The sequence below is a fragment of the Salvia hispanica genome, chromosome 6 (assembly GCF_029641045.1).
Source record: "Salvia hispanica isolate PSC_SH4W2 chromosome 6, Shi_PSC_v1, whole genome shotgun sequence".
Taxonomy (NCBI): domain Eukaryota; kingdom Viridiplantae; phylum Streptophyta; class Magnoliopsida; order Lamiales; family Lamiaceae; genus Salvia; species Salvia hispanica.
Genome location: NC_142697.1, coordinates 45,823,010 through 45,849,636, shown reverse-complemented (window position 1 = coordinate 45,849,636; position 26,627 = coordinate 45,823,010). Strand labels below are relative to the sequence as shown.

The following is a 26,627-nucleotide window of genomic DNA, read 5'->3' as shown; positions in this document are numbered from 1 at the left end:
TAGATCTATATTATTAGTAAGATTGATTTTAAAGCTATGCTTATAGTAGTTCATTTGCTTCTTTTTTTTCTTATCAAATTAGTAATTTTTTTATTTTCTCTTTTTCATTTATATTTAATGGATTTTTTTCCAATAAAATTTTTATTGATTTTTTTTCACCAGTAATTTTGTATAAATCATTTTTAAATTGCAACATTTAAAATGATTTTTATAATTTAAGAATAGAACATAACTTTGATCTAATAAATCAGTGCTATGCTCTAAAAAATCTATTTACTAATTAATTTTTTCATCATCCATATTACACGTGTAGCTTTTTATATTACTCGCGTCCGAGCTGTTTCCGTGTCGTTTGCGTTGAACACAAATCAACAAATTTTAATGCTAGTTTGGGCCCCCACCATAAAATTTCTGGCTCCGCCACTGCTTGTAGGACCGGTATGCCCAATGCTTCATTCTCCATCATGTCTAATAACCAACTTATTCCATTCCTCTGCAAAAATCGACTAACTGAATTCTTACTTTTACAATAAACACTCGACACTATACTATTTTAATTACTTATCTTTGTAGCAGAACTTATTAAGGCGTTGACATATAAAATATGTGAGCATGTGACCAAATTTAATTTTAGCTACCAAATCAATAAAAATCATTAATGTCTAATGATTCCTCTAATTAATTAATGCCGATGACTTGGTGCCAAAGAGCCGTTCTTCATTACACCTAACCGTCAAACTCTATTATTATTATTTCCCAATTAGTTTTGACTCAATTAATTACTAAAACTCAACGATCATACCTCTGAAAAATTGCAATCATCATTTTTGTTGGAAATTGAAACTAAAATAGGCAAATGTAACTATCACACGTTAGTATGCATAAGAGCACTCCCAATGGTCCGGCTAAAAACTCTCTTATTTCTCCCTAACTCCTGCCACATCAGCGCCACATCAGCACCAAAATTTATCCCCAGTTTTTAGCCAACTGCTACATTGGTTTCTCCCTTATTTCTCCCCTATTTCTCCCTAACTCAACATTTCATTTTTACATCATTATTTTTTATATTATTTAATTTTCCCTACAAATGTATTTAATAAATAGACTAATAATGAACAATTCATCGTTGTATTAATCATTGGAAAATATAATACAACGAGAAAAAAAAAACTACAAATAAAAAACGCAAATAAACAAAGATTTAAAAAAAAATCTAAGACGGAGGGGCCGGAGGGGCGTCGGGATCGAGGCCCAGCGTAATCTGCAGGTGTTGGATGCATTTCCAGAGGGCCGCCTTTTCTTCAGGGGTCCCGCCGCCGGTGAAGTACAGCGTGTACATCTGCGTTAGATTGGCGACATTGCTCGAATAAGTGGCTTTTTCTAAGTCGATGTGGGATTCCGACGCGACTTCCGACGTTGTGCCCTTCCCCTTCCGCCTCCCCTTCGCCTTCTTCACTCCCTCCGGGCGCTCATGCGGACCATCCCCACTCAAGTCGATGTGGGCCGCGCTCCCCTCGCTCTCCGAAACGCTAAGTCGCGAGCGCACCGATTTCCCGTGCAGCGCGGCGTGCATTCCCGTCCGGAATTTGGGGAGATCCTTCAGCTTATCGTAGATGTTCCAATACTTGAAGCCCTTCGACGACAAGTACTGGCTACTATACATCCGGATGGCCTCATCTCGGACCATGTGCTCGTTCTGGCCACTCGTCATGTGAGTCATCAAGTTAGAATAAATACCGTTGAAGTGGCCGCAGTCCCTCATGAGGCGCTCCCAATGCCGACGGATCGCCTCGCTGCCATGGTCCTTCATTGAGGCAGTCTTGTGGCTCCTGTACTTCGCGGCAACCCGCTCCCAGAATATGATCTCAGTCTGGTAGTTGCTGCGCTCCGCGTCCTGTGACGTGTCCGCCCAGCAGGTGGCTATCAGCTCGGACTCTTGCAGAGTGTAAGTAGTCCTTACCCGCTTCGGCCTTTCATCGGAACCCGTATCAGTCGCAGCCGACGACGCCGGCGCCTTCCCCCTCCCGCTCCTAGAAGGCAGCTCGGTGGGCGTTTCTTCCACCTCGAAGTCCTCCGCGCTCAGTGTCGCGGCCTGAGATTCTTGGTCGCCTGGGGTTGATCCGGGGGTGTCGAACTGGGGCCGATACACATCGTCGGCTGGAAAGGGCATTCTGCCGGCAGAGTTGAAGTACGGAGAAAGTCTCCGCGCCGGAGGAGTCTGCAAAGGAGACGGACCCCCGTATGGAAGTTGGCCGGGAGGAGAACCCATCGCCAACAACGAGTGCATCCACTGCGTTTGCTTCATCCGTGTTGGGAATTTGTGAACTCGACTCTTTCCCCTTACCCTTACCCTTACCCGATCGGGAACTTTTCTTCCAAAAGCTCATAATTTTGATGAAGATTGAAGATTGGGAGAAGAGATTGAAAATGGAGAGAATGAAGATTGTGGGTGATGAATGGAGGAAGTGGAGGAAATATTTATAGGGGTGGGATGTAAAATAGCCGTTGGGTTCGAAAAAAAAAAAAAAAATTTAAATTATCGCCGATTATCGCCGAGCGTCGCCCACAGTGGCCGGCGATCGCTCGGCGATAATCCGGCGAAAAAACGCCACTCGGCGAAGCATCGGTAAGAAAATCGCCGAATTATCGCCGACTTCGCCACAACGGCCGGCGATAATCCGGCGATTTTCGGCGATTTATCGCCGGATTTTCGCCAATGCCAATGGGAGTGCTCTAAAGAACTGAAATGATGAAACCATTATAAAATAATAATGGGCCACTCCTTCCAATATCAATTGATGTTAAACTCGTGCCAATATCAATTGATGTTAAGATGGAACCTATGAATTTCTATCCTAATAACAGAGCCATGTAGATCTTCATGGTTAAATAGCCAAATGGTTTTCTATTCTCGCAATAACTAGAATTTTCATTTAAATTTTCCTATATATAATGAAAAAAAGCAGAATAAAGACACTCTTTCTATTTGAACTTACGGTATGGTTTTTCTTAAGGAAACGATTGGGCCACTAGAGATTTTGTTATCCTCCAAAAATATCATTCTCTAGTAAAAAAGATGAAATAAAATTTAAGCTAAATTAGAAGTTATATATATCATGCCCGGAATAACTTAAATTTTATTAATTGATGTGCACTACGCATACTTTACTAATTAATGTGATGAAAGCGTTGACAATTGAAACATGTGGCCATGTGATTAAATCTGATTTTAGATACTTATTCAATATTATAGTATAGTTAATGTCTAATGATGCTCTAATTAACTAATGTTGATGAGCTGTTTCCCAGCTGCCACTGTATTAGTATAAATTTTGAAGTAGATGGCAGGTCCCTGTTTATTCAGCCCTTAAACTTAATCTCTAAATTTACCTAAAAAAAGCAGCTCCGAAGCGTTCGTCGTCGTCACCGTCAGCCGCCACACAACCAACGTAGCTGCCACTTGCCAGCCGTGAAGGTATGTCGCACTCTCGCATTGCTCTTTTCAGTCTTCATTGTTCTTAATTTTATTTGTACTGAAGTAGAAATAATCATTTGTTAATATTAAAGATTTATGTTTAGAGCCTTAGGTATAAGTGTATAACCATATGATATGAGTGTAGGTGCGAGAATTTTGGTTATTCAATTGCTTATTAATTTTGTTTTGTGTTGTAATTAGTGTTGAATAATTCAATGATAGTAGTGGTAGTTACTCCCTTGTATCTAATAATTTTGCGCCATTTGACCAGACATGGGTTTTAAGAAATGTAGTAGAAAGTGGATTGAAAAAATTAGTGACACGTGAGTCTTACTTTTTTATATTAATTTTATAATAAAATGTGCGCGGGAATGAGTTAGTGGAATTAATTTTATAATAAAATGTGTGCGGGAATGAGTTAGTGGAATATAAGACCCACTATAAAAAATGGTAAAAGTGAAAAGTGACAAATTTTTAATAACGGACGAAAAAGGAGATAAGTGATAAATTTTCTGGGACTTGGGGTCCCTAAAATTTCAGTATAATCATATAGGATTCATCCACAACCAATAGACAGTAATAGCTCAGAGGTAGAGTATCCTCCTCTTTACCTCTAGGCATGAGTTTGAGCCCTAGCAAGAGCGTTTGATTATTTTAGTTTGTTTTAGTACTCTTTTGGGATTAATTACCGTATCCTCAAACTGAAAATCATGGATCTGCCACTGCTTGAAACCGTAACCGGAAATGCCAACTATTTATTACCAAAACTATTGTAATAGTACTACTTCGTTTCGGTTTGGGTAATAAAGAAACTATTGTAGTAGTACCTAACTCACAACCCTGTACTCACAATTCTAAGTAATTACTAGTATTTTGGACTTCAAATGTTCCATGTACCTCATAGACCGATGTCTTTTTACTACTACTGCTTTTAAATTTAACGCAGAGATTATACCTAAGAAAGGAACCCCCAGAAAAAGAAACTTCAAATCGGAACGTGAAGCGAAACGGGCGTCGTCACCGCACAACCATAGTAGCTACCAGCTGTGCAGGTCAGGCACGCTCTCTTTTTCAGTCTTTCATTGTTATAAATTGCTTATTGGTTACTCAATTTGCTTCTATATCTAGGGACAATAACATAGATAAGGCAAAACATAATCAGAACTAGAACATACATTTTAAGTCATTTTAGGTCATATTACTCCAAAATAGAGGATAGTTTGATAATTAGGTGCGGTTTGTATTACGAACCTTCTTTTAGTTAGATATATTATGGATTTGCATATCTTTTCACATAATTGTTTCTTGTTCATTAAGTTAGGGCAGTAGTTCTAGTATTATAAATAGGATATATTGTTATTTTGTTATGCATTCAACCAATTAATGAAATCAATATTTCGCCCAACTTGGCTTGAATCACAAAACTCTAATTATTTATCGCTGCCGACGAGATCAAATCTCGCGTTCAGCTCTTCTTCCGGAGATCACCGCCGACCCAAGCACTTGGGCGACGGATTAATCAACGGATTTCTTGTTTCAATCGGAGACTCTATTGGTTAAGAGGAAAACCCCTCTTAACAGTTTGACAGATGTAGTTATTCATTGCTGAACCAAAATGAATGGTCCGGCCAGACCCCACACTGGTTCGGAACCGTTGATGGTGATTTTGGGCTAAACCCGAAATCACCAACTAGCCAGTCCTCTGGTTTGAACATTTTCGGCCCACAAAATCTTTTCTAATTCACTCAGCCTTGTCATTTCTTGCATGATCATTGTCATGGCGAGGACTCTGTTCTTCACCTGAATCATCTCTACGATCCAATTCTCGAATCCCATCTCGATCATGATCTCCAAGTCTCTCTCGTCATGCGAGGACTCTGTGCTTCACCTGAATCATCTCGAACACAATTCCACATTGCTCATGTTTATTTGATGTTTGATAAGTTAGTAATACCAAGATAGAGAATTATATATGGACATTTCTAATTGTTTGATATCATAGTTAAGCTTAACTCAAAGCCTAATATAAGACCAGGGTCCTATCCAATCTTACCAAAATTATAACATTAACCTTGTTTATGTATCTCACCAATTTGTCAAGTTAAGCCATGTTATTTAATATACAATACAAATTTAGATAATTTCTTTTCTATCAAACAACAACGGAAAAAAATATATCTTTGCATATCATGAAACCCGTATTTCTTATCTTGTTTTACATATCTTCTCATATCCCATCTTTTTTATCAAACGAGTCCTTAGGATTATCAGTTTATTCCATAATGATAATGATTCCACATACAGTATAATTCACTTACAAAATGATATATTCAATATTATTTGATATAATCTTAAAAAACTGATTTTAATTTTGAACAAATAAGGGCAATAGAATTATCTAATAGATTGTGGTTTTAAGTCGTCAAAAAAAATTAGAAATTAAGTTGTCAAGAAAAGAATATGTTAGCCTCGGGATGAGATGAAATACTAACTAATAATTTACAGTAATAACTCATAACTAATTTCAATTTTGTATGTTAAACTTTACCACCCTTCTTATGTTGATAAACTTACATCTTTGTGTTAATATTTAAATTTACATGTGGCATTGATAAAATTATGTCTTTGTGTTAAAACACAGAATTGAAAGTTATTAGTTATTCCTGTAAATTAGTATTACCTTAACGCGACGGAATAACGTTATCTTCGCTTTCCAAAAGACAAACATGGAATCAACAATAATACAAACATTATCTTTCCAAAAGATAATGGATTGTATTCAAGAGAAGAAAATCTAACGAAAATAAATACACTTCCAGATTCAGGTGAAAATGGCGGATGCTGTGATTTCAGTAGTGGTGGAGAGATTGGCAGCTATCATAGAAGGTCAAATTCGGTACGAAGTCAATTTGGTGAGAGGCGTGCAGAAGGAGCTTCTCAATCTTTCTGATAACCTCAAGAAGATCAGAAATGTGTTGGATGATGCGGAAAAGAGAGGTGTGAATGATCAAAGCGTCAAAAGTTGGTTGAAGAGGCTCGAAGCTACGGCTTATGAGATGGACGATATTTTGGATGAATGGAACTACACTCTTCTCAAACATAAGATAGCTGAGCAAAAGTTATGCTGCTCCTTCATCCCATCTTCATGTTTAAGTTTCAAGAAAGTTACTATTCGTCGTGATACTGCTAAGAAAATAGAAAGTTTGAATGCCACAGTTGATCAGATTTTAAAGGAGAAAGATAAATTTGAATTTGTCGTCTCTTTGCCCGCAACTGATCATGTGTCTCATCAACGGAAAATTCAATCGACATCTTCGATTGAACTAGAAAAAATTGAGGGTGTGGACATAGAGAGGAATAAGAATTTGATAGTGAGTAAACTGATGCTTAAGGGTTCCAAACATACCCAAATTTTGTCTATAGTTGGGATGGGGGGACTTGGGAAGACGACTCTTGCCCAACTTGTTTATAACGATACTCGATTGGTGAAGGATACTTTTGATATAAGAATTTGGGTATGTGTTTCTGATCCCTTCGATGTGGCTGGGGTTGCGAGAGGAATTGTCGAGAGTGTAACAAAAGAGATTATGCCGACAAATATCAACCAATTAGGAACGGTACTAGAAAAACTTAGAGATTGTATTTCAGGAAAAAGATTTCTTCTAGTCCTTGATGATGTTTGGACAGATAGATACGACGAATGGGAGCCCCTGAAAATCAATCTGAGATATGGTGCAGCAGGCAGTAAGATTCTAGTGACAACAAGAAAAGCAACGGTAGCTAAGATGATGGATACCTCATACGACGATATCTATCACCCACAACAGCTTAGCGATGAAGAGTGTTGGTCGTTAATGTATCGGATATCACTTTCAGGAAGGAGTGAGGAGGAGTGTGGAGTGTTGGAGAAAGTTGGCAAGAAAATAGCTAGTAAGTGTCGTGGCTTGCCTCTTGCTGCTAATGTTTTGGGAAGACTTTTGCAGCTCAAGACTAGTTTGGAAGAGTGGGAAGATGTAGACCAGAGTCAAATATGGGAATTGGAGAATGCGAAAATAGATCTATTTCCTCATTTGGTTTTAAGCTACAATGAATTGTCCCCATATCTTAAGCGTTGTTTTTCATATTGTGCTGTCTATCCTAAAGATTACCGTTTTCGTGCGGAGACTCTGATAGAGGAGTGGATGGCATTAGGTTATTTGGGGCCTGTTAGTAGAAATCGTCGAGTGGAAATCAAAGGGCGAGAGTACTTAAAGAGTTTAGCAATGCGTTGTTTGTTTCAAGACATTGAGAAAAGTGAATCGGGGGAGGAGATAGAATGGTGTAAAATGCATGATATAGTACATGATTTTGCTCTATTTTTAAGGAAGAATGATGACAAGGAGAGAAGTTGTCCACTTTGTGATGCTTCATTGGCTTCTCATGTCCAAGAATATCGGAGTCTATCGTGGGACTACAACTCTCCTGTTGATGAAAGAGACAAAAGTTGTAGAGTTTGTGATTGCATGAAAAGTGTTAGGGTATTAAGAATTGTGAAAATTGGAAGGATGCCTCCTCCAGTGAGAATGAAAACGTTAATTCACTTGAGATGGTTGGATTGTAGTTATACTTCATTGTCAAAAGATGACCTCAAAATCATATGCAGGCTTTATTTCTTGCAAACTCTTCTCTTATCATGTTGCGACCTAATAGAGATACCACGAGAAATTGGGAATTTGGTTGAGTTAAGACATCTTGACTTAAGTAGGAATTTGAAAATGGATGAGTTACCAGAGAGCATTTGTAGTTTGGTTGAACTGCAAATCTTGAATATTAAAGGCACACCTGACAACTGTCTGCCTGAAGCATTAGGTGAGTTAAGTAATCTTTGTACACTAGAATGGGATTGTACACTCAAAGTAGGAAATGGATACAACAAGTTTGGATTGCTGAAAAAACTATGCCGTTATCTTAATGGTTTTCTAAGTTTGGAAATCTACTTTAGTAGTACGAGTGAACTGGTTGAATTGGTTGAGGAAGTTCGACAAGCACAATCAAAGACACTCCTTCAAAAACTCAAAGTTCTTGAAATATATTTCAAGGATACCATTAATGAAGAGGAACGATCATCATCAGCAGCAGCAATTTGGATGGAGGTAGTAGAAGCTCTCGTGCCCCATCACAAGTTGAACCAACTGAGTATCTGGGGATATAAAGACTCCAAGCTTCCGAATTGGATGTCGTCGCCCCTTAACTGTATAAAACGGATTGAACTGAGAAATGTCCGTGAGCTGTCATCACTGCCGGTTATGGGGAAACTACCTTTCTTGGAAATTCTCTCTATATGGATAGTGGATGAATTGAAGTTTGTTGGGAGGGATTTTTTAGGAATAGAATCTTCATTTGATGTTGTTGTTGTTGCATTTCCTAAACTCGAGAAACTGGAATTTTGGTACTGCTCGAAATGGGAGGAGTGGGAGGACATAACGGAGGAAGAAGAAGAATCTGCTGCCATCTCCATCATGCCATGTCTCACTCATTTGACTATCAGATATTGTGAGAGTTTGAAGAAGCTGCCGCATCGCCTCCTGCGTAAGGTCTCCTCGTCTTTGCTGGTGTTGGATATCAGTGGTTCATCAGAGCTAGTAAAAACATACGGAGAGGACAAGGAAGGTTCAGATTGGAGATCCATATCCCAACATAATCCCCATCTTGTACTTGTCGAATAGGTCTAGTGCTAATATTTATGCTTTTCTGTTTATTTGTTTACCTTTTTTTGAGATTGAATTTGGGATTATGATATGTATTTTTTGCTTTGATTTTTTATTTTTTATTAGACGGATACTCTTTTTCCTTCATGGTGTTTTTCCCTTTAGGTTTTTTCGCCACGAAGGTTTTAATGAGGTACGGCCTTGAGTGATCGTTCTGTACCCTCCAAGGTTTAGGTTTTGTTTTTTATGAAATGATCATATGGCTTCTTTCATCAATCGTGTAAATAATATTTTTACAATAGAGGTACTTAAACTGATTGGTAACTCAAAACTGTGTATCTTCACTCTCTAACTCCGAATACATGTACTGAAACTGGATTACTTAAATATCGATATAAAATGATCCATTCCTGCCTTGTGTTGTAGAAGACTAACAAAAAAAGGTAAAAAAGGAAGGAATAAAACCATGCAAAGAGAAGAAACGCATTTCAAAGCAACGCCTAAGTAACACTTCACTAAACGGGCCTGATTCCAAGTTTGGGCTGATAGCCTTTTTTGAACTTTACAATTTCAGCCCAACGCCTACTAAAAAATTCCAATTATACCCCTATCGATATAGTGACAAAAAATTACGTTTAAAATCGAAACATACTTTTAAAACCAATCAAAATTTTGCAGGTTACATTTTCGTTATATTCCATAAAAAAAGAAATAGTTGCTACTAAGGGTGTCGAAACGGGTACCCGCATCCGATTTTGGCCGAAATGGCTGTCCCGATACCCGTCCCGCATTGAGTCGGGTATAACCCGATACCCGAGTCGGGTATCCCGCACCCGACACCGCAGGTACCCGACCCGCAACATGTGTTTTTCTTTTTTAAATCTTCTTTTTTTTTGTCTCTATACTATTTTATATGATTTGCACACTCCTATAATTTCAAAATTCACATGAGGATCTGTACAACTAATAATATGTTGCATCTGTGCGACTGCATCACACACTTTTAAGTTTAGGCATAAATGTCATTACCAGTATATAATCTAAAATGCTCCAAGACAATGAATCATAAAACACACAAATTATTCATATGAGCTGCTTAAGAAATGCTCCAGAGACTAAAATGCTCCCTAAGTCCCAAGAAAATATATCATAAAACATGCTTAGAACCAAATTATTGATAAAAATAATTATATTCTAACCGGAGGTATTAACATTAAAAATAAAAAATTCTAAAATACTTATATAAATATCGGGTATTTCGGGACTATCGGGTATACCCGATACCCGCAAAACCCAAAATATGAACACCCGACCCCGACCCGTATCCCGATTCCGTCGGGTAGCGGGTACCCGCTACCTGCCGGATATCGGGTCGGGTTGGGAATTACCTATTACCCGCTACCCATTTCGACACCCCTAGTTGCTGCTTAGATACTTCAACTTATTAAGAAGCCTCATTAAATTCTTTGGAAGGACCACAAAAAATCCATCTAAGTTGATGTATCATTAACAACACAATCATTCTTTCTCATCTTAAATCCAAAAAAATGAGGGGCAGTTTTGGAAATTGGAGCCAAGGACTATTGAGTGCCTCTCTATTAAATTTCCATTTGAGTTTTGTAATTTGGACCCTTAATTTTGACATTTGTTGCTCATTTAGGGAAATGGATTAATATCGATGCAATAATTTGTTGCATGGCTGATTTCTTCCCTTCACTATTAAAAGTCAATCTTGTTTAATTATTGTACATGTCTTGACATTTATTGACCTTACTTTTATTTCGTCTACCATTAAATGTTCTGTTTAACTTGTCATAAATTTAAAAAATTAGTTGAATACAGGTGAAAAAAGACACGTGAAATTAAATACGAATCTCGCTTTTATGTATGAAATTTAGAGTGAATATGAGCATAATAAATAGAAATGAAGTTCATCTATCATAAATAGTAAAAATAGAATGGAATATTTTCCTTATGAACATCACAAGATACTAAAATAAAAACATCTAATGATGAACATATGAAGTATTAATTCAAGAAAAATGGATTATATGAAGGAAATTCGCTATTCCTATTTTTTTTATACACTAAATAAATCACGGTTTATGTGCAATTTGTGCAAAGATAGTCTTGTTTGTAATATATATTGAGCGGGTTTTTCATACTCTACAGAGTTGGTTTTTTCTAGAGTTTAATGATTAATGTGACATCATTCCATTTCTAATAAAATTAGCCAAGTAAATGTAGTAGTATATCACAATTACTAAAAAATAGACAAAAATTTATGACAATCCTTAAATTACTTACTTAGCAGGAATCCTAACCCCTAAAATCAATCCACAATAAATGGATGGGTTGAATTAAGTGGAAGTAAACTAGTATTCTAAATGAAATATTCACCATCACTGCCTATATTGTTTTATTTTCAAATTTATTTGCTCAGACTAAGTTTTAATAAAATAATTTTATCGATGCAATTAATTTATTTTAATCTAATCAAACTGGGCTACCTTAGAAAGCCCAATTAATTTTATAGATGCAAATCTTAGCTAATGATATAAAAAACAGCCCAACCTTATGTGTCTGTTAACGATATTAATTAAGCCCACGTAACAATTTCAAGAGCAATATTTATATCCCACAATTAAGACCAAATTTAAACTTTAAAATGCAATTGATCGTTAATATTTTATGGATATACCACAACATATTATTTAAAGCCAAAAGTAAACACACTTGATATATAAGATCATTTTTTTAAGAACAAATATACGAGACTAATTTTAAATTTTAATCTTATTATTATTTGAAATCTCTTAAACTTGTAGAACAGGTATGCCCATTAATCTAATAACCAATTTATTCCATTCCGCTGCAACAATCCACAAACTGAATACTCACTTTTACAATAAACAGTCGACACTATACTATTTTAATAACTTATGTTTGTAGCCAAACTTATTAAGGCGTTGACATATAAAACATGTGAGCACGTGACCAGATTTAAGTTGAGCTACCAAATCAATAAACTATCATTAATGTCTAATGATGCTCTAATTAATTAATGTTGATGACTTGGTGCCAAAGAGTCGACGTTCTTCAATACACCTAACCGTCAAACTCTATTATCTATTAATTATTAAAACTCAACTATCAAACCTCCGAAAAATCGCAACCATCATTTTTGTTGGAAATTGAAACTAAAATATACAAATATAACTATTCCATATCGATATTCATACAGACATGAAACCACTATATAATTATAAGGGGCCACTCCTAATCTTAATTGGATTTAAGATGAAACTCATGGATTTTTATATCATGTAGATTTTTATGGTTAAATGGCCAAATGATTTTCTATTCTCACAATGACTAGAATTCTCATTTAAATTCTTCCTATATGGAGTATAATGAAAAAAAGCAGAATACCAGACACTCTTTCTATTTCCTCTTTCTATTTCAATATATGGTATGGTTTTTCTTGAGATTGGGCCACTAGAGATTTTGTTAGCCTCCAAAAATATCATTCTCGATCTAGTAAAAAAGATGAAATAAAATTTATGTTAAATTAAAAGTTAAGTATGCCCAATTGAGATATGAATGTGCACTAGGCATACTTTACTAATTAATTTGATGAAAGCGTTGACAATTGAAACATGTGGCCATGTGATTAAATCTGATTTTTGATACTTGTTCAATATAGTATAATTATAGTGTAATGACGCTCTAATTAATTAATGTTGATGAGTTGTTTCCCAGCTGCCACTGTATTAGTATAAGTTTTCAAGTAGATGGAAGAGTCCCTGTTTATTCAGCCCTTAAACTTAAATCTTTAAATTTACCTAAAAAAAGCAGCTCCGAAACCTACGTCGTCGTCACCGTCGGCCGCCACACAACCACACTTGCCAGCCGTGAAGGTATCTCATTGCTCTTTTCAGTCTTTATTGTTCATAATTTTATTTGTACTTAATTTCAAATAATTATGTGTTAATATTAAAGATTTATATTTAGAGCCTTAGGTATAACCATATGATACGAGTGCAGGTTCAAGAATTTTGGTTATTCAATTGCTTATTAATGTTGTTTTGTATTGTAATTAGTGATAAATAATTCAAAGATAGTAGTAGTTGTATGATGATAGTGATGTATGGTTAGTCCGTTAGTGAAAAATTGTCCACTTTGCTTTTTACACTCGCATTCTATTATAAAATTAATATATAAATGTGGGACCCTCATTTCAATAACTTTTTAACTTACTTTTCCTCACGTTTCTTAAAATCCGTGGCGAGTTAAACTTGGACAATATTTCTTAATTTGATTGTACTGAGAGCCTTAGGTATAACACCATATCATGATATGAGTGTAGGTGCAAGAATTTTGGTTATTCAATTGCTTATTAATGTTGTTTTGGATTGTAATTAGTGTTGAATAATTCAGTGATAGTATTAGTAGTTATATGATGATGGTGATGCATGGTTAAATTGAAACTAATGGTTCAACCTTGAATCAGACCGGTCAACCCGAGATTGAAACCGTAACCGGAAATTCCAACTACTCCTACTATTTCCTCCGTTCGTGAATAGGAATAGTCTTGTTTTTTCTATTTTAGTCCATCCACGAATAGGAGTCCCGTTTCACTTTTACCATAAATGGTTATAGGGTCCCACCTCCCACTAACTCATTCCACTCACATTGTATTTAAAACTAATACTCTCTCCGTCCATGAAATGTTGTCCAATTTTGCCATTTCGGTCCGTCCGTGAAATGTTATCCACTTTCCTTTTTTACCATTTCTGTAAATGGACCTCACTTTCAACTAACTCATTAAACTCACATTCTATTGTAAAAACAATATATAAATGTGGGACTTACATTTCACCAACTTTTTTCACTCACTTTTCTTCACAATTCTTAAAACTCGTGTCAAGTTAAATTTGGACAACATTTCGTGGACGGAGGGAGTATAAATAAGTGGGATCTATATTCCACAAACTTTTTTTTCACTCACTTTTCTTAACATTTCTTAAAAATTAAAACCGGTGACATCAAGAAATGGAATTCCTAATGGCAGACTGAGAGAATATTTATTACCCTAACTATTGTAGTACTAGTTCGTTCTTGGTGCCCAAACTGTCCTCTATTTTTTGACTTCAAATGTTCCATGTACCTCATCGACCAATGTCTTTTTACTACTACTGCTTTTAAATTTAAACGCAGAGATTATACCTAAGAAAGGCACCCCAAGAAAAAGAAACTTCAAATCGGAACGTGAGGCTACCGCCATTTGTCGCCGCCTGCCATCGCACAACATAGTAGTCAGGCACGCTCTCTCACTGCTGTCTTTTTCAGTCTTTCATTGTTCTAAATTGCTTCTTGGTTACTCAATTTGCTTGTGTATCTAGGGACAAGAACATAGATAAGGAAAAACATAGTTAGAACTAGAACATACATTCTAAGTTATTTTAGGTCATATTACTCCAAAATAGAGTTTGGAGAGGACAGTTCCATAATTAGGTGCAGTTTGATAGATGGTTCTGATTCATTGTTGAACCAACATGAATGGTCCGGCGGAACCATAGATGGTGATTTTGGGCTAAATCCGAAATCATCAACTAGCCAATCCACTGGTTTGAACATTTTCGGCCCACAAAATCTTTCTAATTCACTCAGCCTTGTCATAATTTCTTGCATGATCGTCATGCGAGGATAAATAGTCTATTAGGAATCTAGAATCATATTCTAAAGAATCACAATCCTCACCTTCATTACTTAATTGACAAACAACAAATATTTATTCCTATCAGTCCTAATGTAAATCCTTTTTATCCCCAGTTATGGTACATTCTTATTTAGAGCGAACTACGCAAATGACTCTTGAACAATACGTTTCGCGCGCAAATGATCCTGAACTTTGAAATTACCTGGGTAGTCCCTGGACTAAGATATAATCACGTTAATCACATTCATGATACTTTTTCACTATTCATCACAATTTGCACAAAAAATGCCCCCAAGGCATGAAGGGTATTTTTGGACTTTTAAATCTAGGCATATGATATTTTCGCTATCCCTCTCTAGTATTAGATATATTGGATATAAAATTTTCTTTTTTAGTGAACTACCCTAATAGTCCCTGATCTTGTCGAAAAAGCAACAATGATCCTTAAAAAAATATTTATACCCTTTTTGGTCCCAAAAAACCACATTTTTGGTACATGTTGGCCTTTTATACCCCTCTACAGTTGAAAAATTCCCTAAATGTCATAGTGGATATTTTTGGTCCTTGGAAATCACATTTTTGGTACCTCTTCATTCTTGCAATTTTTTTGGACATATATAAAAGCACATTTTCGGGGTAAAATTTTTTACCTTTTTGGTACTAGTTGATTTTATATTTTTACAACATAAATATTTTTTTTCAATTATAATTCATTTAAAATTTTCCAATAATTACTTGAATAAAGTATAAATTGAGCTTTATAATAATAAAAAAAAGTTACTTTAGTTTACTTTAAATTATTTATTAAAAATGTGTGCAAGAGTCTGCCTTATATTATGTTAGATATAATTCACTTAAAATTTCAATTATTAATTTATTATACTTTTAAAATTATTTTCTCACTATACTATATTTTAATTATAAAATATTTACTTTTCACTTAAGTATAGTAACATTTAAATATTTAAGTAACATTTTTTAAGTAAAAAAATTAACTATAGTTCACTATAATATTTTTTTCTTCTCAAATTAAAAATAAATCACATAGAATGACTTTTATAATGAATGATATTTAATTTTAAAAATAAATAAAGTATAATTAAACTATTTAAGATTGTATTTATTTTTAAACTTATAATGACAATAAACTATTTTAAGTAAATAAAAATATAAAAATAGTATACTATAGTATTTAAGGAGTAACTAAAAATACAAAAATATTATACTAATATTTAAAGTCTAAAATACCCTCAAACATTAAAAATTTACATTTTTGGTGCCTAGGGTTACTTTAGTCTTATTGTAACAAAAATGCTATAAAAAATTTTTAAGGACCATTTATGCATTTTTCGACAAGATCGGGAACTATTAGGGTAGTTCACTCTTTTAATTATTATAAAGTAAAAAATTAAAATAAAAAATACTTGAATATTAATTCTAAATATAAAAATTATAAATTAATATCAAAATAATAGTGAAAAAATACTATGAATGTGATTACACCTTAGTTCAGGGACTACCCATGATATATTTAAATTTCAGGTACCGTTTGTGTACGGAACGCATAGTTCATAAACCATTTGTGTAGTTCACTCTAATATTTATTACTACTATTCATCCTAATGTAAATGTAATTCACTTTCCGTCCTAATATAAATAATAGAGTGAACTACATAAATGGTACCTGATCTTTCACTTTCGCACATAAATGGTACCTGATCTTTATTTTATATCGTTTTTGATACCCAGTGACAAAAATAACCCTAGGTACCAAATATGTGATTTTTTTTCATGGAGGATATTTTTGGAAATTTCAATTAAATAGTACTCCCTCCGTTCCATAGTAATAGGAGCGTTTTTCCATTTCCGTCCGTTCCATAGTAATAGAGTCATTTCCCTTTTCAGTAAAAGTCAACACATTTTTCAACACCTACTTTACTCTCTCTTACTTTTTTCTATCTCCATCTCTCTACCTTTTTCATTTTTCACTTTATTCTCTCTTTACTTAACTCACTTAACACAATTTTTCTTAATCTCCGTGCCAAAAAGTTTTGCCTCCATTACTATGGAACGGAGGGAGTACCAAATATGTGATTATTTTTTCTTTCTTTCTTATTTCACTTTTTCTTATTTAGTTCCTTCTTCTTTCTTTTTTCTCATTTTCTTCTTTCTTTTTAGTATTTTATCTTCCTTTCTTTTTTCCTTTTTTCTCCTTAATTTATGTTTCTTCTTCTTTCCTTTTTCTTCTTTTTCTTCTTTCTTTTTAGTGTTTTTTACATATATCTAATTGCATTCATAATATAAATAAAAAGTAAAATATTTTTAAAGTAATTAAATTAATTGAATATTTTTTATTAAATTATTTTATACCCATTTTAAGGTTGAAACACCTAACTAATAATATTCAACTTTTATATCATTACAATTCACAATGTTAAATTTTTATTGAGGCTATATTGATTAGTTACTAATTTAATATAAAATAATAATAATAATAATAATAATTATTATTATTATTATTATTATTATTTTATTCATAATCTATATAATTATACTACAATTATTTATTAATTACTATCAGTTTTTAGTATTATACTAATAATATTATTATAAATGATATTAAAAATGAATTAATTATTAATTTATAATATAAAAATAATAAGTACTATATTGATTAATAATAATAGTATAAAGAATGAGGATAATGAAAGAAGATATTATAATATCACTTTTGGTACTAAAATATTCCCAAAATACCCTCTATGACATAAATGGGGAAAATATATTTGTTTAAAGGGCATTTTGGAAAGAAAAATTGCATCAGGTACCAAAAGTATGATTTATAAGTACCAAAAACGATATAAAATAAAGATCAGGTACCATTTACGTGCGAAAGTGAAAGATCAGGTACCGTTTATGTAGTTCACTCTAAATATAATACTCCTAAGTTCAGAGTGTCTTTCTTGATGCTCCTGCTCATCTTAAGTGATCATTTTTGGTAGGACAACACCTAAACTTACTTTAGATATTTTATCGTTAAAAGTCTCTTCATTGGATAAGATATCCCATGCTTCTTCAATAAATATTCTTTCTTAGACATCATAATCTCTAACTAAAAAGTAGAGTAACGGTGTTAAATGAAAAAAAGTATATGTTCTAAGAAAACATAAAAACTAAAAAGATCTAAATGTTTGTCCAACATGCAGCTCATGCAGTGAAGACTGATCTTGACTTTTCAAAATCCTTTGGATTTGGATATCATAAATCAAGAGAAACAAAAAAAAAAAGAACAGCTCCAAATCACATAAACCTAGCTAGATAGTGAGGACAGTGCAAGTAGTATCTAGTGATAATGGATGCTGTAATATCGCCAGTGCTGACGAAAGTTGGAGCGATCATAGGAGACCAGATTTCCTATGAATTCAATTTGGTGAAAGGTGTGAAGAAGGAGCTTAAAGGGATTTCTGACAGCCTCGCGATGATCAGACATGTGTTGGATGATGCAGAAAAGAGAGGACTGAAGGAAGATAGCGTCAAACATTGGTTGAATAAGCTCGAAAAACTGGCTTATGAGATGGACGACATTGTGGATGAATGGGAATACTACTCTCTTCACAAACAGAACACAGAACCTTCTGTTGTGCAAGAGCTGCTGAATTCTCTGCTCAAATCCCTAGACTGCTGGTTCATCCCATCTTCATGTTTATGTTTCGATGATATTTCTATTCGTCGTGATATTGCCATGAAAATACAAAATGCAAAAGCCACGCTAGATCAGATTTTAGAAGAGATGGATGGCTTTAAATTTATTGTTGGCCTAGTCAACTCTCCACCTGCAACCGATCCCGTGCACACATCTTGGCGAGGACAAACCACGCCTTTAATTGACATGGACAAAGTTCATGGGTCGGCCATACATAATTTAAAGAATGACATAATGGAGGAATTAATGCGTAGTAGCAGTGGTATCCAAATTCTGTCTATAGTTGGGTCAGGGGGGCTTGGGAAAACAACACTTGCCAAACTTGTTTATAATGATGATAAACAAGAGATGAATTGTTTTGAATTAAGAATATGGATTTGTGTTTCTGATCCCTTTGATGTGTCTAAGGTTTCCAGAGGAATTGTTGAGTGTGTGACAAAAAAGACACCTACAAAGAAAATCAATTTGGGCTCAGAACTAGAACAACTAAGGGATTGTATTAATCAAAAGAAGTTTCTTCTTGTTCTCGATGATGTTTGGACAGAAGACCACAACAAATGGGAGCCCTTAAAACTTTGTCTCCAATGTGGTGCACCAGGTAGTAAAATTCTCGTGACAACGAGAAAGAAAAAGGTAGCTGAGATGATGGGTACCGACGTCACCTATCGCCCAAAACTCCTTAGTCCCGATGAGTGTTGGTCATTATTGCGTAAAACATCCTTTCCGAGAAAGAGTGAGCACAAATGTGGAGAATTTGAGGATGTTGGCAAGAAAATAGCTAACAAGTGCAAGGGATTACCTCTTGCTGCAATTGTTTTGGGAAGACATTTGCAGGGCAAGAATTTGGAAGGGTGGAAAGACGTAGAGAAGAGTGGCATATGGGAACTAGAGAATGCGAAAGTAGATCTATTCCCTCATTTGTTTTTAAGCTACAATGAATTGTCCCCAGCTCTTAAACGTTGTTTTTCATATTGTGCCGTCTTTCCTAAAGATCACATAATTCATGCGGAGAATCTAATAGAAGATTGGATATTGCAAGGATATCTGCACGATGTTAGGGGAAATGGTGCAATGGAACTCAAAGGGCGAGAGTACTTGGAGAATTTAGCAATGCGTTGTTTGTTTCAGGACATTGAGAAAAACAAGTCGGGAGAGATAGAATGGTGTAAAATGCATGATATAGTACATGATTTTGCTCTATATCTTAGAGAGAATGATGATATAGAGAGAAGTTGTCAAACTTGTGGTCGATCATTGGTTTCTCTTGTCCAGAAATATCGTACTCTTTCTTGGAACTACAAAGATCCTCTTGATGAGAAAGAGAAAAGTTGTCAAGTTTGTGATTGCATGAAAAGTCTTAGGTTGTTAAATATTTACAGTGAACCTCCTCCAATGGGAATGGATAAGCTGATTCACTTGAGAGGGTTGGATGTTAGTTATATTCCATTGTCAAAGGATGACCTTAAAATCTTATGCAGGCTTTATTTCTTGAAAACTCTTTTCTTATCAGAGTGCGATCTAACAGAGATTCCACGAGAAATTGAGAATTTGGTTCAGTTAAGACGACTTGTTTTAGATGGGAATAGAGAATTAAAGGAGTTATCAGAGAGCATTTGTAAATTGGTTGAATTGCGATCTCTTTCCTTAGAAGGCTGCTCTATAAAAGATATTCAAAAGGAAATTGTGAATTTGGTGCAATTAAGAGAACTCAACTTAAGTTGGAATAGTGAAATACAAGAGTTACCAGAGAGCATTTGTAGTTTGGTTGAACTGCAAATCTTGAAGATTGAAGGAACTGCTATCAACTGTTTTCCTGAAGCATTAGGTGAGTTAAGTAATCTCCGCACACTGCAACTGTACAAATTTAAAATAGGAAGTCAATACAACAAGTTGGGTGTTCTGAAAAAATTATACCGTCATTTTACCGAATCTCTAATATTAGAAATCTATTGTAGTAGTATGAGTGAAATGGAGGAATTGGTTGAGGATGCTCGACAAGCAGAGTTACAGACAGTACTACAAAAACTTGTAATACTCGAAATATCCTTTGAGGGCATGATGGATGAAATGGAGCAGTCATCATTTTCATCATCATCAATATGGATGGAGGTAGTAGAATCTCTCCTACCCCATTACAAGTTGAATGAATTGACAATCAGTGGATATAAGGGCTCCAGGCTTCCGCGTTTTATGTCATCGCCTCTCAACTTTATAAAAGAGATTGTTCTGAGTAATTTGAGTGAGGTGTCATCATTGCCGGCTATGGGGAAACTACCTTTCTTGGAACTTTTCTCTGTTTACGATGCGGAGCAATTGATGTTTGTCGGAAGGGAGTTTTTTGGAATAGAATTATCATCTGATGATGTTGCTGCATTTCCTAAACTCGAGACACTGAAATTTAATTCCTGCAATAAATGGGAGGAGTGGGAGGACATAACGGAGGAAGAAGAAGAATCTGCTGCCATCTCCATCATGCCATGTCTCACAGTCTTGACTATCAAGTCATGTGTGAGTTTGAAGAAGCTGCCGCATCGCCTCCTGCGTAAGGTCTCCTCGTCTTTGCTGGTGTTGGATATCAATCGTTCATCAAAGCTGATAAAAACATACGGAGAGAACATGGAAGGTTCAGCTTGGAGATCCATATCCCAACATAATCCTGAACTTGAACTTTTTTCGTAGGTCTAATGCAAATATTTATGCTTTTCTGTCTGTTTACCTGTTTTTGAGATTAAATTTGGGATTGTAATATATATCTTTCTTCTTTAATGATAAATTTTTATTAGATGGATACTCTTTTTCCTTCATGGTGTTTTTCCCTTTGGGTTTTTTTGCCATGAAGGTTTTAATGAGGTCCGACCTTGAGTGATCATTATCGTTGTGATCTCCAAGGTTTAGGTTTTGTTTTTTATGACATGATCATATGGCTTCTTTCAATTGCATAAATAATATTCTTATAATAGAGCTACTTAAACTGATTGGCAACTCAAAACTGTGTATCTTCTCTCTCAAACACCGAATGCATGTGGTGAAACTGGATTGCTTTAAATATAGATATAAAATGATCCATTCCTGTTGAAGAAGACTGAAAAAAATATTGAAGGGAAAAAACCATGCAAAGAGAAGAAACGCTCTTCAAAGATTATTATTTAACACTCACATATATCCTAAATGGGCCCGATTCCAAGTTTGGGCCAATAGCCTTTTTAAACTTTACAACTTCAGCCCAACTCCTACTTCAAATTCAAATTATACCCCTATCGATATAGTGACGAAAAATTACGTTTAAAATCGAAACATATTTTTGAAACCAATCAAAATTTTGCAGGTTACATTTTCGTTATGATTCCATAAAAAAAGAAATAGTTGCTGCTTAGACACTTCACTTATTCTTAGCCTCATTAAATTCTTTGGAAGGACCACCAAAATTCCATCTAAGTTAACATGTAAATATTATGATTGGAAAATTGATGAATCATTAACAACACAATCATTCTTTGTCATCTTAAATCCAAAAAAATGAGGGGCAGTTTTGGAAGTTGGAGCCAAGGACTATTGAGTGCCTCTTTATTTAATTTCCATATGTGTTATATAATTTGGACCCTTTATTTTGATATTTCTTGCTCATTTTAGGAAATGGATTCATCTCGAGGCAATAATTTGTTGCATGGCTTATTTCTTCCCTTCACAATTAAAAGTCAACCTAGTTTAATTATTGCACATGTCATGACATTTATTGACCTTATTTTTCTTCCGTCTATCACTAAATGTTTTGTTTAACTTGTTATAAATTTAAAAAATTAGTTGAATACAGGTGAAAAAATAACATGTAAAATTAAATACAAATCTCACTTTTATGTATGAATTTTAGAGTGAATATGAGTATAATAAGTAGAAATGAAGTTCATCTATCATAAATAGTAAAAATAGAATGGAATAATTTACCATGAACATCACAAGTTACTAAAATAAAAACATCTAATGATGATCATATGAAATATTAATTCAAGAAAAATGGATTAGCCATCTTTTATATGAAGGAAATTCGCTTTAACTATTTTTTTATAGACTAAATAAATCACGGTTTATGTGCAATTTGTGCAAATGTTGGATATTGGATGGACTCTTATTGGACTGTGATTATTTGTTAAGCCCGGGTGTTATTAATTGGGCTGAGCCCAATTACTTACCTCCTCACTCCAGATGCTGCCACGTGCCCCTCTCTCTCAGATGTTGCCTTCTGACCGTTGGATGTAGGGTTGAGTGTTTTATGTGAGTGTTGGCTTGTTGAGCCGATTTATTCGATTCACCTTCTCTCTCTCTACTTTGTGACTCAGAGCATCTCTCTCTTCTCTCCTCTTCTCCGACGTACTTCCGGCCGTCTCTTGGTGATCTTCCATGGTTCTTTGAGTGGTAGATCTTTTGTGAGTGCTGGTGTGAAGCAATCTCTTCGATTGCTTGTTACTGGAGTGGAACTAGGATTTGTGAGAACTCGAAGGTTGTGTGTGGTGATTTGTTCGGTGGAACTTGATCTGGTGTGAGGGGTTTATCTGGTGGAGGTATTGGTGGTCTGAGGGTTGACTCTATTCAATCCATTGGTGCTCCTTGGATCTAGTTCTGGAAGAATAGATCAGTGTTTGGTTGCGGCGGGTTCTGAGCCAAGTTTCTTTGATCGCTTGTTCTTGCTCTCTGTTGTTTAGTTGAGTACTAGTGTTTAGATCCGAGAGGATCTCTCTTAGTGTTACTAACTTGTTTCTTGAGTGTGCAGGTGCAATTGAGTACAATTGAAGTTGGATTGACAGCTTCAAGACCTTGTAATAGTTAGAACTAGATTCTTGTAATCTTAGTTGTATTACTTGTGTAAATCAGCCGCGTGAGTGAGAGTTTGGCTGAGCTCTTTTGTACAAGAACAAAGAGGTCTCGGTAATTAGTGAATCTAGACTAATCTGATCCCTACAGCAAAGATAGTTTTGTTTGTAATATATATTGAGCGGGTTTTTCATACTCTACAGAGTCGGTTTTTTCTAGAGTTTAATAATTAGTATGACATCATTCCATTTCTAATAAAATTACCCAAGTAAATGTAGTACTATATCACAATTACTATAAAATAGATAAAAGTTTATGACAATCCTTAAATTACTTACTTAGCAGGAATCCTAACCCCTAAAATCAATTCTAAATGAAATATTCACCAGCACCGCATATATTGTTTTATTTTCAAATTTATTTGTTCAGAAAAAGTTTCAATAAAATAATCTAAAGTTATATGGTCTCTTTTTTTAATCTAGTCACAGAACTGAGCTACCTCAGAAAGCCCAGTTAATTTAGCAGATGCAAATCTTACCATATAAAAAACAGCCCAACTTTATGGGCCTTTTAACTATATCAATTAAGCCCACACAACAATTTCAAGAGCAATATTCCACAAAACTCGTTGAAAATCAGTGCCATGCCATCAATTTTGCAATAGTTCAACAAGGGAACGATGATGTGATGGAGAGTCATGGATATTCAATGTGGATGCTCTAAACTCAGAGGGTCCTTGTTCATTCCATGTAACCTAAAATTTTAATATTATTATTTTACTGAAGTCCATAATTAGTCTTGTAACATCCCGAGTCTCTCTTATCTTTTTAGTTGATCTTGAAAAGATATCAAATGGATGTCCGAATTTTATTATTTTCGTTTAATCTTCATTCCTTTTTTGAAAATTAAAGAAGTATCACATGTTTGCAATCGATCGAGATGAGGGAGTACTTACTTAGCATGCCACTAAAGTACTAATTGTAAATTTTATGTAATAAATTTAAATTCAAGAAATAAAGCATATTGCAAATAAAAGAATTTATTTCTTATGGGCCTAAATTTAAAAAAAAAAAAAAAAAAAAAAAAGAAAAACTACACTATTTTAGAAGCCCATTCTTGAAAAACCCAAATCACTAAAAGAATTTCTTCTTGAAGCCCAATGTTCCTCTTTACATAAGTTGCAATAGCCTTCCTCCACCTTTCTCCTGCTTGATTACTCTCCTCCCATTCAAGCCACGTAGCCATCCTCTACCACCTCCTGCTTGAATACCATCACCCACCTCCTGCTTAATTACCTTTACTATAAATTTAGTCCCAAAGTTTCCACCACATGTACAATCTACAATCACTTCCACACAGACAACCTTGAGCAACAAAGCAAGCATGATTATCAGCAAGCAGGTAAGTTTTTTCAACACCACCATTAAACATTCAAATTTCATACTAAAGTAGTGAAATTCATAAACATACAGCCAACAATTCTTGTAACTCTTTTTCATCGAATTCATAAAATGGATAAACCAAGTTCTACAACTACAGTAAGCACAAATTAAGAACTTATCTTAAGAGTGCAAATCTGCCGGATTTCCGGCGACTGAGTTTCGGCACGCCGTTGCCGACGATTTCACCACCTCTACAAGTCTACAAGTTAAATTCCAAAACTTTGACATCTAAAATTATAAATCCTTAGAAAATGAAATAAAAGGGAAGAATAATAAATCAATCCTTACCTTTTGGGAGTTCGGCGGTTGAGGCGGTGCATGACTGTGACGGCGGTGGAATCCGAGAGGGAGAGATGGAGGGCCGCGACGGCGGCGTAACAGATCCGAGAGAGAGGAGAGAGAGGGGAGGGGACGGAAAGGAGAAGAGAAGAGGGGCGCCGCCGGAGGCGGACGGCGGCGCCGAGCTGGGGGCGGTGGCAGCAACAGGTAGTGAGAAGGAGGAGTTTCTCTCACGTCAATTTGGGTTGGGAGTGAGGAAGATGAAATGGGGTCTTTGCATATATGGGTTTTGGTTTAATTTGATTGGGCTAGCATTTTATTTACTTGGGCTAAACTATGGTAGAGAAATAAATCTAAGCCCAACTTCTAATTAATTGGTGTTGCAGTACATAATTTGTATTAGTGTATGAAATACCAATTTAATCGAAGCCCGAGAATAGTGGTAGAAGAATCATCCAATAAAAAAATGAGTTTTAGAAATTCCTTAAAGGTAAATGAAATAAGAAAAAAGAATTAATTATGAGGCATGCATTCCTATTAAGGTTCAAGAATTTATTTAAGTCTGATTAGTATTTTATATTATTTTATTTTTTTTGGTGTTTTTGAAAAAGGTTATCTGTGCAAGTTAAAGTCGGAGCGAGAAATTCAAGTTAAGGAAACTAAACGAACGAGGTGAACTTTTCTATCTTACATACTAATGTGGATGAAAATATAAAGTTATGTTTTGTTATTTGTGAAAATGATGTTGTCTTGTCATAAATGATTTGTTTTATGCCTATCTGTTTGGTTGGAACGTAAGAATCGAATTCGGGTTCGAGTGAGGGTGGTGCCCCTACTCGGACTAGTGTACATAGGTGACCGTTGGAAGGTGGCCACCTTCCACGGCACAAAGATGAGATAGTGGAGGCCGTTGGGAGGTGGCCACCTCCCCGGCTGGAGAAAGATGTAGGTGATCGTGGGAGAGCACCATCTCCACGGCACTTGGTGTTCAGATATGGCAAAGTATGAAAGAACTTAGACTGCGCAGTCGAACAAAGATTTTAGTAAGCTCGGGCCTTTTAAGAGAAAACTCTCGAGTGTTACTGTGATGGCATGATAACATTTTCATTTTATGTATGTATATTTCGGCAATGTGTTCACTGAGTATTTTTATACTCAGCCTTGCATATATTTCTAAATGTGCAGGTTGAGCAGTGACGGTGGGGAATGCTGAGCAGAGTTTATGATTTTCTTTATATTTTAAATAGAGGCTCTCAGAGGTGCATGTCTCCATACATGTCACCGTGTTCATTCCGCTGCGTATTGTTCTTCTATACTCTGATAAATATTTACTGAAGAGTAAGATCTCCATTCGAGTTTTTGTGATTAAAAGTTAATTTGAAGTTGTTTCTCTTTTATTTCTGAGTGAATATTCAGTCATTATTTTCCCCTTTCTCTTCCCCTCTTCTTTATCTCCCACCCCTAGTCACGGGTTCCCGGTTTGCTATCCTTAGCAAAAGTGCGGTCGTGACAA

The 26,627-nt window shown here is 35.2% G+C and overlaps 3 protein-coding genes and 1 long non-coding RNA gene across 5 annotated transcripts in view; all 4 read left to right on the top strand.

Moving 5' to 3' along the window:
• Window positions 1–26,627, top strand: part of LOC148923941 (disease resistance protein RGA2-like) — a 71,719-nt gene that overhangs the window by 41,125 nt on the left and 3,967 nt on the right. The gene's annotated exons all lie outside the window — the stretch shown is intronic.
• Window positions 3,464–9,277, top strand: LOC148923943 (putative disease resistance protein RGA1). The gene is made up of 2 exons (XM_089059965.1): window positions 3,464–4,527; window positions 6,295–9,277. The coding sequence occupies exon 2, from the start codon at window positions 6,307–6,309 to the stop codon at window positions 9,178–9,180; it is 2,874 nt and encodes a 957-aa protein (XP_088916091.1). The 5' UTR covers window positions 3,464–4,527; window positions 6,295–6,306; the 3' UTR covers window positions 9,181–9,277.
• Window positions 17,292–21,821, top strand: LOC148923942 (putative disease resistance RPP13-like protein 1). The gene has a single exon (XM_089059964.1). It carries the CDS (start codon window positions 18,237–18,239, stop codon window positions 21,264–21,266), a length of 3,030 nt encoding a protein of 1,009 aa, XP_088916090.1. The 5' UTR covers window positions 17,292–18,236; the 3' UTR covers window positions 21,267–21,821.
• Window positions 24,676–26,478, top strand: LOC125191860 (uncharacterized). The gene is made up of 3 exons (XR_016133056.1): window positions 24,676–24,794; window positions 25,726–25,786; window positions 26,300–26,478. It is a non-coding gene; the product is annotated as an uncharacterized LOC125191860 (long non-coding RNA).